Genomic DNA, 19,558 nt, shown 5'->3' on the forward strand with positions numbered 1-19,558 from the left:
CATGATATCTTTTACCAATTCACCAATTATTGGTGTCATTCACAATAATTTACAACACTCCCCCTTGGATGACACCATTTCTAATTTAGAGTTCAGTTTTGAAGTACTGCCTCATTAAAAACCTTGCTAAAGAAAACCCAGTGGGAAAAAACTTTAGCGAAGGGAAAAAGAGTGCAGTGTATAGTTGACTCCCCCTTATTTAGACATTTGTTACATTATATTCTATGCACATGTCGCATTCCAATGCCATGTACATGTTTCCTGAAAGTTGCAGTAGGAAGTGCCTTCGTAAAAAGGTCTGCTACAATGTTGTTGGATTGATCATATTTGATTTCAACTTGATGATTCTTTATAAGCTCTTGAGTGTACTCAAAAAACTTTGGAGGTATATGTTTTGTCCTGTCGCTCTTGATATATCCTTCTTTCATTTGAGTGACACATGCTGAGTTATCTTCATATATCAAAGTTGGACCTATATCTTTTTCAAGTCCACATGAAGTTAAAACTAGTTGTGTCATCGATCTTAACCATGTACATTCTCTACTAGCTTCATTTAGTGCAATTACTTCAGCATGATTTGAGGATGTGGCAACAAGTGTTTGCTTTTGAGAACGCCAGGAAATTGCAGTACCTCCATTCATGAATATGTATCCAGTTTGAGATCTAGCTTTATGAGGATCAGACAAATAACCTGCATCTGCATAACCAATTAAACCTTGTTTTGAATTTTTAGGATAAAATAATCCTAAATCACTAGTTCCTCGAAGGTATCAAAAAATATGTTTGATTCCATTCCAATGTCTTTTTGTTGGGGCTGAACTAAATCTTGCTAGCAAGTTTATAGCAAAAGAAATGTCAGGTCTAGTACAATTGGTAAGATTCATAAGAGCTCCAATTACATTAAGGTATGGTACTTCTGGACCAAGGATTTCTTCATTTTCTTCGCATGGACGAAATGGATCCTTGTCAATATTTAATGATCTAACAACCATTGGAGTGCTTAAAGGATTAGCATTGTCCATATTAAAACGTCTCAATACTCGTTCTGTGTAATTTGATTGATGTACAAGTATTCCATTAGGCATATGCTCAATCTGTAAACCAAGACAATATTTGGTTTTTCCAAGATCTTTCATTTCAAACTCCTTCTTTAAAAGTTCAATCACTTCAAGGATTTATTTATTCGTTCCAATGATGTTTAGATCATCAACATAGACAGCTATGATCACATACCCAGATGTTGTTTTCTTAATAAATACACATGGACAAATAATGTTATTTTTATAGCCTTTACTTGTCAAATAATCTCTCAAACAATTGTACCACATGCGTCCAGATTGCTTCAACCTATACAAAGATCTTTGTAATTTTATAGATTACATTTCTCTGGGTTTTGCACTTAATGCTTCAGGCATTTTAAATCCTTCAGGGATTTTCATATAGATATCACTATCAAGTGATCCATACAAGTAAGCTGTAACAACATCCATAAGACGCATCTCTAAATTTTTAGAGACTGCCAAGCTAATTAAATATCTAAAAGTGGTTGCATCCATTACCGGTGAATAAGTTTCCTCATAATCAATTCCAGGTCTTTGAGAGAAACCTTGAGCAACAAGTCTAGCCTTGGATCTTACAATTTCGTCTTTCTCATTTCTTTTTCGTATGAAGATCTATCTATACCCTAATGGTTTCACAACTCCAGATGTGAGGATAATGGTCCCAAAAACCTTTCTCTTGTTAAGAGAATTTAACTCAACTTGCATAGCTTCCTTCCATTTAGCCCAATCACTTCTTCTTTGACATTCAATGACAAATTGTGGTTTGGGATCATCATTCATAATATCACATGCAACTGAATAAGAAAATATTGTACTTATATTTTCAATTTCATTTTGGTCACATATTCTATTTGTTTGACCATAATTTTGTGCATGAGGGTCAAGATATGATAAAGAAGGCTCATGCCATGACACATCTTTTTCCATAATCTTCTTTTCTCCCCCTAATGATGGGAAATTTGCCTCATCAAATTGGCAATCTGCTAGGTGTGCTGTAAAAGCATCACCTATTAACGGTTCAAGATATCTTATAATAGATACTGACTCAAAACCAACATATATTCCTAACCTTCTTTGAGGACCCATTTTGGTCCGTTGAGGTGGTGCAATAGGGACATATACTGCACACCCAAAAATTCTCAAATGGGATATATTTGGTTCTTGACCGAAAGCAAGTTGTAGTGGAGAATATACATGATATGAACTTGGTCTCATGCGTATCAATGATCCAGCATGTAAGATTGCATGGCCCCAAACAGATACAAGAAGTTTGGTCCTCATTATCAATGGTCTAGCTACCAGTTGGAGACGTTTAATTAGTGATTCAGCTAAACCATTTTGTGTATGTACATGAGCAATTGGATGCTCAACAACAATCCCTACAGACATACAATATTCATTAAATGCTTGTGAAGTAAATTCACCAGCATTATCAAGTCTCACTCTTTTGATAGTATAATCAGGGAAATGTGCCCTTAATTTAATAATTTGGGCAAGAAATTTTGCAAATGCCATATTACGAGTTGGTAATAGGCAAACATGAGACCATTTGCTGGATGCATCTATTAAGACCATAAAGTATCTAAATGGTCCAGATAGTGGGTGAATCGGTCCACATATATCACCTTGAATTCTTTCTAAAAATCTAGGTGACTCCCTTTCAACTTTCATTGGAGAATGCTTTATAATTAACTTTCCAAGGGAACAAGATGCACATGGTTTTATGTTGTTGGATTGAGGGAACTTTTGGTCCTTCAATGGATGCCCATTCGTATTTTCAATTATCCTTCGCATCATTGTCAATCCTGGGTGGCCCAACCTATCATGCCATAAACTGAATGTCCCGGGATCACAATTTTTTTCTTTAATTATCATATTTGATTCAGTCATATGTATATATGAATAATGAAGACCAGAATCAAGTGTTGGTAGTTTTTCAAGCACATGATTTTTGTCTATAATATACATGTATTTCTTATTTTTAATGGTCACAGTTTTTGTATCATATCCTTTGAAATATATGTCATTGAAACTGAGTAAGTTTCTATTAGACTTTGGAGAAAATAAGGCATTTTCTATACAAAAGCTTGTACCATTTGGTAATATAAAATGGGCTTTCCCGGTTCCCTCTATCATGTCTGCAGGACCTGATATTGTATGTATGATTGTTTTTGTTGGTACTAATTTTGAAAAATATTTCTTTGATTTTAGAATAGTATGTGTACTACCACTATCTGCTATACAAAGATCTCTAATCTTTTCTTGGCGTTGCGCTCCAGTTGGACTCATATTAAACTTCATATATGAAAGGAATAATAAGTGAATAAACATAATAAAAATTATTATTAATAAAGAAAGTTCATTTATTGAAGGAAAGGCATTACATAAAAAAAACAAACGAAGGAAAAACAGTTTTACTAGAACAATAATAGATTTTTTTTTAGTTTATGTTTTCCATGTCATTGCAGAAATCAGCAACATTTAGCGGAGTGAATTCAACATTATCAATGAGGTTTGCTTCTTTTCCTTTTCCTTTAATGGACTCTTGATAAAGTTGACAAAGATTTTCAGGTGTGCGACAGGTCCTTGACCAATGACCTATGCTACCACATCTATAACATGAACCATCTGATTTTTGTGACGTCCCAGCATCATGTTTTGACACTTTGGTCTTATCTTGTGTATGGACATTGCTTATTTGTGAAGATTGATAATTATGTCTTTTCTGGCCGCGACCACGATTATTACCTTGTCCACGACCAAAATTATGGTTTTGATTATGGCTTTGGTTTCGATTAAAATAGCCACGGCCTCGTCCTCTGCCACGACCACGCCCTCGTCCACGTGTATTGTTTCGATTACCATAAGTATTTGTAGTATTTTCTTCAGGAAGTGCTACTGATCCTGTTGGAAGAGATTCATGGTTTTTCATCAAGAGCTCGTTGTTTTGCTCTGCAACAAGCAGGCATGCATTTAGTTCAGAATATCTTGTGAACTTTTGCATTCGATATTATTGCATCAAGGTAATGTTTGTTGCATGAAATGTGGAGTAAGTTTTCTATAGCATATCTTCATCAGTAACTTCTTGTCCACAATACTTGAGTTGTGAACATATTCTGAACAAAGCTGAGTTGTATTCATTCACTTTCTTGAAGTCTTGAAACCTCAGTGTTCTCCATTCATCTCTAGCATTTGGAAGTATAACTTCCTTTTGACGATCAAATCTTTCTTTCAAAAGATTCCAGAGAATACTTGGATCAGTAACATCAAGATATTCAAATCTCAACATTTCATCAATATGCTTACGAAGGAAAACTTGTGCTTTTGCTTTTTCTTGTGCCAAGCAATTATTAAATTCGTATATAGCATTTGTGATTCCCATGGACTCAAGATGCATTTTTACATCTATCATCCATGGCACATAGTTTTTCCCACTAACTTCAAGTGCTGCAAACTCGAGCTTTGCAATGTTAGACATAATGTAACTATAAATTTAAATAAAAAAAATTAAAATTAAAATCCATTTATTTCAATAAATATTACACAAAAAAGAAGCGGTAAAGCTAACATTGTATACAAGCCTAAAAGTAGATGAAATTCCATATTATCTTCGATGTTAAGAATTGGGATGAGAAGTAACATGACTATTATAGTCATGATTATCACAAAAGGGTGAATCATCTTGAAGCTTGATTTCTTGAAATTGATTTGTTTGATAGAAAAGAGAAAATATTTGTTATGGGTAAAATAAACAAGGTAAAGATGTTTATTTATAGTAAAAAAATATAGCCGTTGTTTTTGCTGTTTATAACCGTTACATATATATATATATATATATATATATATATATATATATATATATATATATATATATATATATATATATATGTTGTGTGTATATGTATTCTATAAATCATCTAATAACACTTATAACCAATACATAACCTTACTTGGTATAATTTTAATAATTAGAAACATAAATAAATATTAGTAAATGTTTAAATAAAATTAAGAAGAGTATTTAAAATATAAATAAACATTGACATGTATAAATAAATATAATTTAAATGTTAGTATGCATAAATAAAAGTTAGTTGCATAATGTAAATGTTAGTTGCATAATGTAAATGTTAGTTTGCATAAATAAAAATTAGTTGCATAATGTAAATGTTAGTATGCATAAAAATTAGAATACATAAAGAAATGTTAGTATAAGAAATAAAAAAAATTGTTAGTAGTTCACAATGTCCATAATGTATAATTTTATTAATTCATTAGTATTATTGTTATTTTAATATGATGGAGGTTTTTATAATTAATATTGTTTTTACTAAGTAATACATACATTGATTAAGATAGATGTGATTTCCACTTGTTTAATAACCTTGATAAGAGCTTTCGTGCTGATAACGTGTTATAAATTCGACATGATTAAGATACGTTAAAAAAAAAATAAAGTAAAATAACATACATAAAGAAACTTGATGGAGAAGAAGATTTAGAAATATACCAGATATTTTATCTTTTGTGAAATTGTTGCGTCTTATTCTTACAAGAGCATGTTATATATATACAACAAAACTACCTATCATACGTAATATAAGTAGTATGACATGATATCTTTTACCAATTCACCAATTATTGGTGTCATTCACAATAATTTACAGCATATATATATATATATATATATATATATATATATATATATATATATATATATATATATATATATATATATATATATATATATATATATATATATATATATATATATATATCAACAGTCATATGGATTGCGGACGCAACTACGCATGTATGCATTAAAAGACATATGGATTGTGGACACAGATATGCATGTATACATTAGTTGTCAAACGGACTGCGGATGCATACATTCATGCACGCATCAGTAATACCTGTATATAAATGTTTTTCAAAAAAATAAAAAAATTCAAATTTTTTACTTAGCGTGGATATGGCGTAGACACTGCATTTCTTTAATATTTGTGGTTCTAGTGCTGAAAGATGATGTGTGGATTAAGACTTCTCAAGTTCTCACAAATCTTTTGATTCTCAAAGGAACTTGAGTTCATATATATATATATATATATATATATATATATATATATATATATATATATATATATATATATATATATATATATATATATATATATCACCAGGTGGAACTAATGTGACATCTCAAATTTGGCGCTCCAAAAAGACCTATGTTATTTATGTTTATTTTAAATCAAAGTGATCTTTCTAAATGTGAAATTTTTCCTATAAAAAGTATTTCCGAAGAAAATGTTTTTCATTGATTATTAAAATTGGGATGTCATAAGAGAGACAAAGCATATGCATAAACATAATCATTACAAGCCTTACAATAACTTATTGTACTAATAACCTAAACTCCTCTAATCTCTCAGTGGATTGTGTCTTCGTGTTGCTACCTATTAAACAAAAAAAACTGGGTGGGTCAGGCTTGGGAGCTTGGTGAACACATAGGGTTTTCAACCCAAAATGTTGTAATTATATATTTTTCATAATAAACAAATAATCTCGATTACCCATTTTTGTTATTCTAACTCTCTAATCCCTAATGGTAATCTCAAGAGACCTACCGTAAAGGATCTTTGTCAGTAAACAATACCGCTTCGGGGAATTCATAGCAATATGTGTCAAAAAGGCAACCCTAGAGGATAGAGTACCAAATGAGCAACTTTCCTTTTCCCTGAAAAGTTTGATCATAAACACGTACAAGTGGCGAGCTTGCTAGTGTTCTATCGGACTACCTAAAAGAGGCAGTGGTTATCACATATATTCTGCTAGTGTTACCAAAAACCCTTTACTACCTAATCCATATTTTATCTTTCCCAAAACCCTTCAATTACCCAATGTGAATATGATAAAGTAATTTATATAAATAAAATCATATCATATTATAGCATAAATATCAAGTAAACAAATAGTAAGCACACACATAATTTAATAGATACTTCATATCTATATGTAACCTAAAAGTAACTATGCACTCACCTGTTAAAACTGGATGCCTCAAAATTTGAGCAGTGTTTCGCCTTAACACTTTGACATTTCCCTTGACGTGACCTTGGTTAGATTATTACTAAGTCTTAATCTTACATTCCGTATGATTAATGATAATCTATATTCCTCAACAATCTCAGTGTCTATATCAAGATCTATCAATTAAGGAATCACCAATTAGGATCATATCGTAGGTAGGATTCGTTTGGTATACAAAGTATACTATTTGGAAATCCCACTTTAAACACCTCATTAAATCCATTGTAGACATTATCCCCGTACATAGATCAATCAGTATAATGATTTGAGAATCACTGGTAAATCTTATTTATAGGTCCATAATAACAACTATGAACATAAATATAAGTTACACTTGAAATAAAAGAGTGTAACTTAACTTACAGAGATTCGAAATTCTTTATATCCCTAGAATCCTGACGACGAGCACTACAACTTTCAATAAGGTCTCAATATCTAACTTTTTTTCTAACAAAAATTCATATTTGGACTTGTTTAGACTAATAAAGTCCATGCGAATTTCATAACTTCTTCATACGAACTCTGTTCTCAACTGTCTGTATATCGACAAGTTCATATTTTTACGAGATCTTCAATTCTCAGTTAGGTTGTTTGTAAAACCTGATCTAATTTATCAATCCAAATCACAAGATTGGTGCGGAATCCCAATCTAATGATTAATGCAAAACAATTATTATGAATTAAGAACACAATATCGAATCTTCAAAGCACACTATATTGATCATAGTCTAGTACATAAGATCTCTATGTCTCTCGGTTCTCTCTGTATCTCTCTAAACTCGAAATCAGGTGATTAGAATGACTAGCCTTGAAGCCAGCTGAATCAATACATTATATACCCAGACCGAAATACACAAGCCTAGCCCAAAGCCCAACCGAAATCATTAAGAGATTTCGGTCCATACACCACCGAATTCATGGTGTTTTTGGTCCTAAACCAAGAACTACAAAAGCTATGTAAAGCAAAGTATACAAATCATGTCCTAACAATCTTCCCCTTGGTTTATAACTTTCTTTTCTTTTCAATCTTCTCTTTGTTCTTGACTTTCACCTTTAATCTTTGATTTCTTTATGACTTCAAGATGAACATGTAAATTTCTACATGAATGACTTCATATTGAATAGTTGGGCTTCCTTTAAGATTTGACTTTGAACGCACAATTGGTATAGAGGCTTCTTATATAAGTTCTTGAAAATCAGCACTTTCAGATTTGAAATACTTCAGATAAAATTACAGAGAGACTGATTCTTTTGGATCACTTCAGCAGGTTCATAGATAACAACAAATTGACCGAGGAGGCTTCAATGCAATTCTTCACATAACTTCAAATACAACTTCACCTTGCTTCCGGGGTTCAAAGATTGAGTGTTGAAAAATAATCTTCACTTCTAGTTCCTTCGAATTAATATTCTTTATCGATCCCAGATGAAAGTAACCATGACTAAATGTCTTTGTGAATCATATATTAATAAAGACCCTTCTCACCATAGTTGTTCAAAGACCCAGCCATGGCTCAGATGGAGACTACTCGCAATATCTGTGTAAACACAGAGGAACACACTACGATTTGTTGAGTACCGGAGAACTACTTGTGGCTATTTTTGATGTTATCCCCTGCATATCATCGATCAAAGATCTCAATATAGTTTTTCAAGTTAACAAGTTAACTTGGCCCTTGGCGAGACGTTTAATGGTTTTTGAATCTCAGCGAAGTGTACCATTCTAGTGTCGGTGAGAGTTAATGAAGAATAACTCACAAAACCATTCATATGACAAATGTATCCAAAGACAAATTTTCATAGTTTAGCATGACATGAGGTCAAGGCCCTTGGCGGGATATTCAGCGATAATCGAGCCTTGCGAGGTGCATCACCCTGGTGCCAATACCGTTAATTCCTTACCTGCAAAGAATGTTTCCGAGAATACATTTAAGTCTCTACAGTTTTGCATGACAAAAAGAATGTCAAGACCCTAGGCGGGATCTTCAACGATATATATCTCCAGGTTGGGTGAATCGCCCTAGTACCATGATAGTTCTTAGGTAAAGATAACTGACAAGACCAATTTTGACAATACGTTCAATTTCTTAAATACGACAGTTCTTAGAAAGATACTGCCTAACTGACAGTTTATACAGCTTCATGTCTTCATTTCCTTGAATACGATAGTTCTTAGAGAGATATTGTCTAACTGATAGTTTATACAATTTCATGCCTTCAATTCCTTGTGAAAGTAGTGTGAAGTGTAATGACCGTCAATTCCTTTCCCGGTTTCTTCTTCTTGCTCAGAAAATGCCGACACGGTCTCCTTGAGTCTCTTCTTCTTTTGAATTTGCATTTTAAGACAAATGAAATTTGGAGATAAAAATAAAATTAAAAAATAAACTTAGCCCACAATAAAACAACTAAGAATAAAAATAAAATAAAAAAAACGCTCAAAAACAATAAAATATTTTTGGATTTTTGATTTTTCTGAAAAAGAAATAAAAACATAAATAAACACATTTTTTTGGATTTTTGAATATTATGATTTTTTTTAATTTTAATTATCCCCTAAATTTGTGCATAAAGGAAAAAAAATATGAACAAATTTAACAAAAACAAAAATAAAATACAAAATGTACAAAACAAAAAACTTTTATTCTTCAAAACGAATCATTTTGAGAAAACTCACAAGCATATCAAAACCAGCTTTTTCAAAAGGTTTTGTAAATAAATCGGCCACATTATTATCATTGTGGATTTGTTCCAAATGAACAAGTTTACGCTCAAAACAGTCTCGTATAAAATGAACTTTAATATCTATGTGCTTGGTTTTAGAATCCTTAACTAGATTTTTAACAATTTGAATAGCAACATCATTATCACAGAAGATAGGAGTGCCAAGAAAATTCAAACAATAATCTTGATGTTGAATTTGCATCAAGATGACCTGAGAACAGCAAGCAGAGGCAGCAACGTATTCAGCCTCAGCTGTAGAAGCAGACACAGTTTGTTGTTTCTTGCACTTCCACAAGATCAGCTTGTCTCCCAAGAATTGATATCCAACACTTGTAGATTTCTTGTCAATGTAACAACCTCCATAGTTGCTGTCAGCAAAATCATAAATATCAAATTCACGATTTTTAGGATACCAGAGACCCAATTTAGGTCTCCCTTTAAGGTGCTTAAAAATTTGTATGACAACAATTACATCAGAAAGTTTAGGATTAGCCTGATGGCGCGCGCATTGACAGACTGCAAAGAGTATATCTGGACAGCTAAAGGTCAGATATATATCAGAGAGCCAATCATGGATCGATATAAAGTTTGATCAATTGATTCTCCATCCAGATCTGATGTCAGCAATGGTCGTTCAGCCATGGGAGTCAAAGCAGTTTTAGCATCCGTAAACCCAAATCTCTCCAAAATATCATCAACATATTTGCCTTGATGCAGTAGAATACTCGAAGAATCCCGACGCACTTGCAATCCTAGAAACATCGTCATTTCGCCTAAAGAACTCATCTTAAACCTCATCTTCATGACCTTTTCAAAATCCTTGCATAGTTCATCATTTGTTGACCCAAAAATGATATCATCCACATAGATTTGAACAAAAATAAGGTATTTATCCACTCATTTGATGAACAACATCTGATCAATCATGCCTCTTGTGTACCCATGATTTAATAGATGTTCGGTCAAAGTGGCGTACCAAGCTCAAGGTGCTTAATGAAGACCGTAAAGTTCCTTGTCCAGCTTATACACAAGATTTGGAAATTTTGAGTTGACAAAACCTGAAGGTTGATCAATGTAGATTTCCTCTTTTACTTCTCCGTACAAGAAAGTCATTTTGACATCCATATGATATACAATGAAGCCCATGTAGGAGGCGTATGCTAAGAAGATACAAATTGCTTCCAGTCGAGCCATGGGAACATATACCTCTATGTAATCAAGACCTTCTATTTGCCTAAAACCACGAACAACCAAACAAGCCTTGTTTCGTAAAATCACCCCGCTATCATCTTGCTTATTTCGAAAAGCCCATCTTATGTTGAGAGACTTCTTTCCTTCAGGAAGTTCTACCAGTTGCCAAACCTCAGCTTCTTAAATTGATTCAACTCTTCATGCATTGCATCCACCCAACTTGGTTCATTAAGATCCATCTCAACGTTCTTTGGCTCGATTTGGGATATGTAGCACGGATATAGACATCCATTAACATATCCGCTCTGGCTTCTGGTTTTGACTCCATCTTCCAGGGAACCTATAACATTTTTTGTGGGATGATCTCGCTGAACTCTTGAAGAAATCTCATGATCCACCGCTTGTGAAGAGACTGGAAGATTCGTGATGTTCTCTACCTTGCCTGTGGCTGAATCACTTATATCTGATGATCAGAAGTCATACGAAGTACTCGCCACATACTCATCAGGAATTCTCTCAGGAAAGAGAAAATCCATAAAAGTAGAATCAAAAGTTTCTGTAGAGTCAGAGGTGACATTTTCAATAGAGGTGACATTTTCTTCCAAACGGATGAACCGTCAGCCCCTTTTGAAGATTCAGCAGGTGTATATCATCTGTTGGTTGGGTTCCAGAGTGCCACCATTCAAGCTTGTAGATTCATCCTGCAGTATCAATGGTTTGATTGGTTCGGCAATGATCACTTCTTCTTCTTTAACCCTACATGATCCACATGAATTTGGATGGGAACCTGAAACATTTTCAGAAAACACATAAAATGGTTTAAACAATTCAGCATAATCAAATAACCAATAAGGGCCGACTCCAACATCTGTCTCATTTTCTTCTAGCCCGTAGACATCAAAGGACTCCATGATCTTCTTGGTAGCTTTATTGTAGACCTGATAAGCAGTGCATCCAGCATACCCGACGAAGTAGCAGTCATTAGCCTTTGAATTGAACTGTGGAGTGACTTCGAGATGAAGAAGAGTGCATAGGCATCCAAAAGTGCGGAAATGAGCAACAGTTGGTGTGTGACCATAGTGGCATTCATATGGAGTCTTCATGTGATGCTTGTTGATTAGGATCTAGTTCTAAACATAACATGTCGTATTGATAGCTTCAGCCCAGAAGAACACCGGTAATTTTGAGTCACACAGCATTGTTCTAGCAGCATCAATTAGTGTTCTATTCCATCTCTTAGCAATACCGTTTTGTTGTGGTGTACAAGTAGCACTGTATTGACATTGCACTGTTTTGTTGTGGTATATGAGTAGCACTGTGTTGACATTACAACCCTTTCTCATCACAGAATTGGTCCAAAGAGATCCATATGAAGCAATTGAAGAAGTGTGTCGATTGAGTTGACCAATTTTGGCTTTTGTGGTTTTCGATGATGCTTTCCCTATGTACATGCCACACACTTCTCAAAGGTAACAAAATCTTTAATAGGCAACCATCGAACAAGATCATTTTTGGCAAGACGATTTAGATTCTTTGCATTTGTGTAGCCGAGGTGACGATACCAAAGTATAGCATTCTGTTCATAAGTCTTTGAGACACAGGCAAGTAATGTTCTCGAGGATCTTATGATTCATGTCAATGATAGAGGAGTTGTTTTGATGTTCTGACCTTACCAATATCCATTCTTTTGGTATGATGATACCGTTCTTTAGAATTAAGCACTCCTTCTTGGTGAAATGAGTTGAGAAGTCTCTATCAAATATTTGAGAGATACTCAACAAACTATGTTTAAATTCAGGAACGAAGTTGACACTTTGAAAATTCAACACATCATTTGTAGCGGTCCTCATTTCAGTGATCTTTCCCTTTTCTCCTCTGTAACGTCGCAATATTTAAGACTAAAAATTTTCTTTTAATAAAACATTACTTAAAGCAAAATCATCAATCCAAACATAAACAGAGTATTAATTTCCAAAACACATGTTCGTTATCAAAGTAAAACATTCCCAGGCTATCTAATCTATGGTGTGTGCCTTGCGATCACCCCGAGCTCTTCCCTCCGCTATCGGAAGTACCTGAAACCAAAACTAAAAACCGTAAGCACGAAGCTTAGTAAGTTCCCCACCCTACCACATACCATGCATAACCACATACTGCACATACTGGGCCATGCCCGCTATCTTGGGCCTCGCCCCCTACCTCAGGCCTCGCCCAATACAACGGCCTCGCCGCTCCAGGCCCCACCTGGCTTCGAGCCCCGCTAAGATACAAATATGTTTCACTTAGGCCTTGCCTGTCACAGGGCCTCGCCCGCCAACAAATAATAACACATAAACATATCACAACACATAAGCTAACACACATACGACCGATCCTGTCCTAAGGCCTCGCCTATCCTGGGCCTCGCCCTTGCCCTACTACTGATGAGTCATGGAACCCCGTCCATGCTCCTACTGATTGTGAGATACGGGCCCAGCCCATACTCACTCTTTTCCTAACTCGGGCCTCGCCCATGATCTGCTGCTAACGAAATGTGGAACACCATCCACGCTCTGCTATTAGTGAGTTACGGGACCTCGCCCACACTCACCTCCCTACCAGGCACATACAAGCATCACACAGACAACAAGTATAAACTATCACATAAACCATTCCTTGGGCACCCGCCCACTACCACTGGACCTTGTCCTGATTATCATACTAGCATACAGTGCCTAGGGCTAACCCCCGGGTCTTCTACTCGTAACTACATGGGCCGACATTGTGGCCTTAGACCCATTCACACAAAGGGAAACTCACATGCACTGGCTGAACTTGCTGATGATCCCACTAGCTGCTGCCCTGCAACTCTCTGAACTCCTGTTCCACTCACTCCTTGAGCTACCAATATCAATGCAACACTAAGTCTAACTAACCCCCGAAAGACAACCAAGTCAACTCTGGTCAAAGTCAAAGTCCTGGTCAAAGTCAACGTTCCAGATCAACCCTACTCACTGAGTCACCCTACTGACTCGCCGAGTTCATATGTTCAGAGTCCTTCCATTCGCGACTCGACTCGCCGAGTCTACCGATTTCCGAGTCCTGACCTGTCCAACTCACCGAGTCTCCACTCGACTCACTGATTCGAGTCTCAACTCGAAGGGTTTGGGGTTTCGTGACCTGACTCGCCGAGTCCAAGAACAGACTCGCCGAGTCCAAGACAACCTTTAACAGACTCGCCGAGTTGTTCTTCCAACTCGCCGAGTTCCTGCCCAACTTTATCTGACTCGACGAGCTGTTCATCCCACTCGTCGAGTTCCTCCAAATCTTCATGCTACTTGCCGAGTCCACTCCAAGGACTCGCCGAGTCCATTTAGACCTTCATACATGCAGAGGACTTTTGAGTCATGCATGGACTCCAAACTGTAGATCTACCCTTCCCAAGCCTATTCCTCACGTAAAGTTGCAAACTTTACGTGTAGAGAAGGAGATCTAGGCAAAATACACCATAAACTAGGGTTTAAGGCAAAGAGGCTCCATAATCAACTCAAAGGCAGATACTTTATGCTTCTCAAGACCATAATATGCTTAGATCCGAAGTAGCAACTTCAGATCTGGCTTCTAACTCAAATGGATACCATCATGGCAAAAAAGCCCCAAAACTCACACATAGATCTAGGTGCAAAAGAGTCCAAGAACTAGCTTATTACCTCCAAATGTTCAGAAATATCTTCCCAATCCCAGATCTATAGCCCCTTCTTGCACCTCCAAGATCCTTCTTCCTTCTCCAAGCTTTAATGCACTCTTCAAGGCAACAATTGGCTCAATCAATGGATATGGCGGATAGGGTTTGGTGTTCTAGGTTAGAGAGGCAGTAAAGGAACACTAGGGAAGAGAATGAGGCACTTAAATAGGCTCCAAGTCCCGAATTTAGGGTTTTCCTCGCACAGACCAGACTCGCTGAGTCTCATTGGCCGACTTGCTGAGTCGGTCACTTACTCCTCGACCCGGATCCCGCTTGGACTCACCGATTTACTCCTTGGACTCGCCGAGTCGTCCCTTAAAATTAGGGTTTTCTTTCCTTTCGTGGCCTTCCAGACTTTGGGTGTTACAACTCTCCCCCACTTAAACTAAACTTCGTCCTTGAAGTTTGCTATGGCCCACCGCCTGCGATCTGCGCCCAATACCCTACTAATTACCCCAACGCCAGCTGCTTACCTTCGCTGGCCTTCCACCCGGTCATTCTGACTAACATCAATCCTTGCGAATGAAAATCTCGGGTCAACCCTGACCCGGAACATCCTGGAAACACAACTTACTTAACCGAAATTCTGGTACTCTCCGAGTACTGCAACTGAATCCATAAGGGTTCACCCCCTCTTTCCTTGTGCGATTTCTGCCCTTTCCAGGGCAACCTTCCATAACCAACTACTTCCTCTGCCACTGTGAAGATCCTATGTTCACCAAATCTATTACTCCCGCTACTTCCAGTACGAGTCATTATCGCCAGTATCCACTGGGCATTTCTTTCTACTATAATTTGGTGTCAAGCACCCCACGATCAACTAACTGAATTCCTCCATACGCTGCATACTCGCACTGCTACTGACTAAAAATTCTGCCATTCCTCATCTGACTCCCGGATGAACGGAGACCACCCTGGTCCCTACCAACCTATCAATATCTTGGTTACCAGCTCCCACCGGTAACTAGACCCAAGACAACTCCTACTCGCTCCCAGCGACTTCGAAGAAACTTCGACCACCTATAACTGCTCAATCTATTCTGCCATTCAGGCACTACAATCCTGGGATCCCCGATCCCCTATCTCGACACTAAGGTCCCTTCCAGGTCCCACTTGTGCTGCTAAAACTCATGGGCCTCGCCCAAGGGTCTCACCCACCCACACTACTGATCAACCCTGCTCTCAGGTCTCACCTATACTGCTCATCATATACGGGCCTTGCCCACGGGTCTCACCCTAACTATATCTTGGAGTGGCCTCTCCCAAGGTCTCACCTCTCTAGGGCTATACAGGCAAACTCCCCATCATTCTCATCCACTACCCATTCCTGATCCCTATCTGATCACTAGGAGACAAGGGCCTCGCCCCAACTCCGCCAACGAAGCTACTATGGAATGATACGACTTAGCTGCAGTCTTACATCACCTTCTATCACCGTCTGCTAGTGAATGGTACGGCTGCCCCGTAGTCTTACAACACTTTCCACTACTGACTGCTAGTGAATGCTACGGTTTCCCCGTAGTCTTACAACACTTTCCACTACTAACTGCTAGTGAATGCTACACCTGCCCCGTAGTCTTACAACACTTTCCACTTCTGACTGCTAGTGCGAAATCACCCCATGCTATCAGTTCTCAAGATCTTCCTTCTGACTCACTCGATCCCTACAAGTAATCCCCCATCCTGAATTCCCAACCACATACTAACCATCACCAGTACACGCACTGGCTGAGGGGGAAGTTTCTCAAGCTCCCAACCCTGAACTTCTCAATCCATCAATGTTGTACCACTTCTATTTCCTTCTCGGAGGTCGCGCACTCATCCTGGATCTGCATGCTCTTACCTTTGCCCGCTCAGAGGATTCTCCCCCACTTCATTCCTGCTTAACCCTTGCTGCTCAATGCTCGAAAAGAAATCCCAATCCTTGCTACCATTCTAGAATCAACCTGCTGAGAAACCCCAAGCTCACCATAGCTAGGGATCTAACCAATCCAATTCTAAAATCATATGGCTCCGAATTAGCGAGACATACCAAGTCCCTCCCAGGCATGCTACAGTCACTGCATCCTAAGCATGCTTCCCCAATAGAGCACATCCCTTAACTACCATTCAAATATCCAAGGTATGCAGATGGCATATAACTCAATCACAAGCAAGCCGCACAAAAATAAAATACTTATACCGATAATGATGCAGAACCATAACCATATAATCATGCACAACTAAAAGAACTGAAAACGGAAATCGCATAACTGCAACGTCCGATGCTGCTCGCGCCTCCAAGGTAGTCATCTGAAAAGCCCTGCCTCCTACCGCAGGCGCCTCTGCACGGCCCTGACGACCGTCTGTGATCCTCAAAGTTGAAGGGGCAGGTGCCATCACCCGCCCTGCCAAAAACAAACTAGGGCACTAGGCCTTCTTGTGGCCCCGCTGATTGCAGTGAAAACATATCAAGTCGGATCCCTGAGTGGTGGTAACAGTACAATCCCTGCTAAAATGACCAGTCCGACCGCACTTGAAGCAACCAGACTCACCACTGCTACCACTCCTGCACGTGCCCCCGTGCGCTCTGCCACACATCCTGCATCGGCTGCGGTCCTGAAAATCCCTCGATCTCGAATCCGATCCCTTGGGCATTTTTCCCGAACTTGCGGCTACCTGAACCTCATCCGTCTTCCTCTTCCGAATCCGCTCCAAATCAATTTCCCTCTCTCTGGCCTGAGAAATCATATCTTCCAGCGTCTTACAGCCGGACCTGCTCACGAACTCCCTGATGTCCGCCCTCAACATCTCGTGATATCGGGCCTTCTTCATCTCCTCATCCACGACATACTACGGTACAAGAAGAGCCCTCTCCCTGAACTTGGCGGTGATCTCCACCATAGTCTCAGTGGTCTGCGTCAAATCCTGAAACTCTCGTGCCAACTGCTGCACCTCAATAATTGGCAAAAACTCCGCCCTGAACCTGGCCGAGAAATCGCTCCAAGTCATCGCGTCCAACGCGGCATCATCCCCTAGAGCATGACCAATCTCCTCCTACCAATCCCTCGCTCTGTCCTTCAGAAGACAGGAAGCGAGTCTGACCTTGTCCTCCTCAGGACATCGGCTCGTACGAAACGTGTTGGCAACATCAGCCAACCATCTGCTGCTAGTGATGGGGTCCCTAGCCCCATGATAATTTAATGCCCCGCAAGCCCTGAACTCTCAAAATGTCAAGGTATGCGCTCCCATCAAAGCCATCATCTCGGTACGGAAGGCTCCCAGCCTCTCATCCAAAATCTCCAATATACCCTCCTTGACCGTGTTAAAGATGACAGGAGTCTGATCTAGAATACTGCGTGTAACCTCGGCGGATATCACCTCCCTCATTCGCTCCTCGAGCTGCTCGGTCCCTGAACTCGAGCCTGATCCCTCTCTGGCGCCTGATCCGCCTGTTGGTCTCTCTCCCAACGTCACCATACTAAAGAAAATATAATACATCCTTTATCAGAATACTTATCACTGCTGCGAGACCAAACACACACCCTACCAGGTTCCCGATCTTGTCTCAGCCTTTCCCGAATCGATTATGGATCCTCTGGTTTCAGTAGTACGGGCCCATACTACCTTCCACATCTATCCATACTTTCCTCAGGAATTGCTTCGACTCCACCAGGTCCCTTATCCACTACTACTGCTCCCAGCACTATCTCATCCTAGGCTTACCCTAGGGAAACCTCTGACTCAACTCAAACTAGTCCTCAGCTGCTGAAGGTCTCCTTGTGATGCCAATTAGCCATCACCTGGATACCATCACATGTGACGAGGATCAGATAATCCTTCAAGTAAAAGACTCGTCCTTACAATGGTTAGACTCAAACAAGAGCTGCACAATAGGACCAAATCCAGCACTCTGAGATTATTCAACCCTGATCACATATGATGTGTCGTATCCACCTAGTGGCTAACTCCCATCACTCAGAATCCCACAATGCACAAAGCAAGCAGCATTCAGACAAGGGAAAATCTAACCATAACATACTCAAGCAATCATATCCACATAGCAAGAATTTGAACTAGCATGCAACACAAACTCATAGACTCACACCAACTCATGAACTCAGGCATAACCTATACAGGCTATCCGGCTACTGTCTAATCAGCACTATCATGAAGCTCAAAAGCACAAATAACAGGCACATAAGGCATCATCCCTAGATCCTTAGTCCTAATCAAAGCATGCTATTCTATTAACTGATAATCATAACATAAATTTGTATGGGTATTTTGGGATACTTACTTGAGCTCGGCTGATTGCATGTACCACACCCCTTTTCTTTTTTCAAAGTTCTTTTCTTTCTGAATTCTTTTGCTTTTCTAAAACTATTTCATTCTAAAAACTTCCTTTTTACAAAACTGTCTTCTCATTTTTGAAAACTTTTTATCCGACTCCTTAGTTTGAGTTCAGGCACACCCGAGAGCATGCCCGAATCCCTCAAACCAAGGCTTTGATACCAACTTGTAACGTCCCAAAATTTAAGACTAAAAATTTTCTTTTAATAAAACATTACTTAAAGCAAAATCATCAATCCAAACATAAATAGAGTATGAATTTCAAAAACACATGTTCGTTATCAGAGTAAAACATTCCCAGGCTGTCTAATCTATGGCGTGTGCCATGCGATCACCTCGAGCTCTTCCCTCCGCTACCGGAAGTACCTGAAACCAAAACTGAAAACCGTAAGCACGAAGCTTAGTGAGTTCCCCACCCTACCACATACCATGCATAACC

General features: G+C 38.4%; 2 protein-coding genes across 2 annotated transcripts; both read right to left on the reverse strand.

Annotated features, from left to right (window-relative positions):
- Positions 1 to 3,501: 3,501 nt before the first annotated feature.
- LOC111891216 (protein MLN51 homolog) lies at positions 3,502 to 4,065 on the reverse strand. The gene has a single exon (XM_023887283.1). It carries the CDS (start codon positions 4,063 to 4,065, stop codon positions 3,502 to 3,504), a length of 564 nt encoding a protein of 187 aa, XP_023743051.1.
- A 54-nt stretch (positions 4,066 to 4,119) lies between these two features.
- Positions 4,120 to 4,718, reverse strand: LOC111891217 (uncharacterized). Its single transcript, XM_023887284.2, has 2 exons — positions 4,639 to 4,718; positions 4,120 to 4,546 (listed from the first exon to the last, which is right to left on the reverse strand). The coding sequence occupies exons 1-2, from the start codon at positions 4,716 to 4,718 to the stop codon at positions 4,120 to 4,122; spliced, it is 507 nt and encodes a 168-aa protein (XP_023743052.2).
- Positions 4,719 to 19,558: the final 14,840 nt, after the last annotated feature.

The sequence above is a fragment of the Lactuca sativa genome, chromosome 6, assembly GCF_002870075.4.
Source record: "Lactuca sativa cultivar Salinas chromosome 6, Lsat_Salinas_v11, whole genome shotgun sequence".
Lineage (NCBI taxonomy): Eukaryota > Viridiplantae > Streptophyta > Magnoliopsida > Asterales > Asteraceae > Lactuca > Lactuca sativa.

Coding starts and splice junctions, on each gene's coding strand:
- LOC111891216 (XM_023887283.1), bottom strand. CDS start 4,065: ATGCAAAAGTTCACAAGATATTCTGAACTAAATGCATGCCTGCTTGTT.
- LOC111891217 (XM_023887284.2), bottom strand. CDS start 4,718: ATGACTATAATAGTCATGTTACTTCTCATCCCAATTCTTAACATCGAA. Junction 4,547..4,638: donor TTTCATCTACTTTTAGGCTT/GTATACAATGTT, acceptor TTAAATTTATAG/TTACATTATGTCTAACATTG.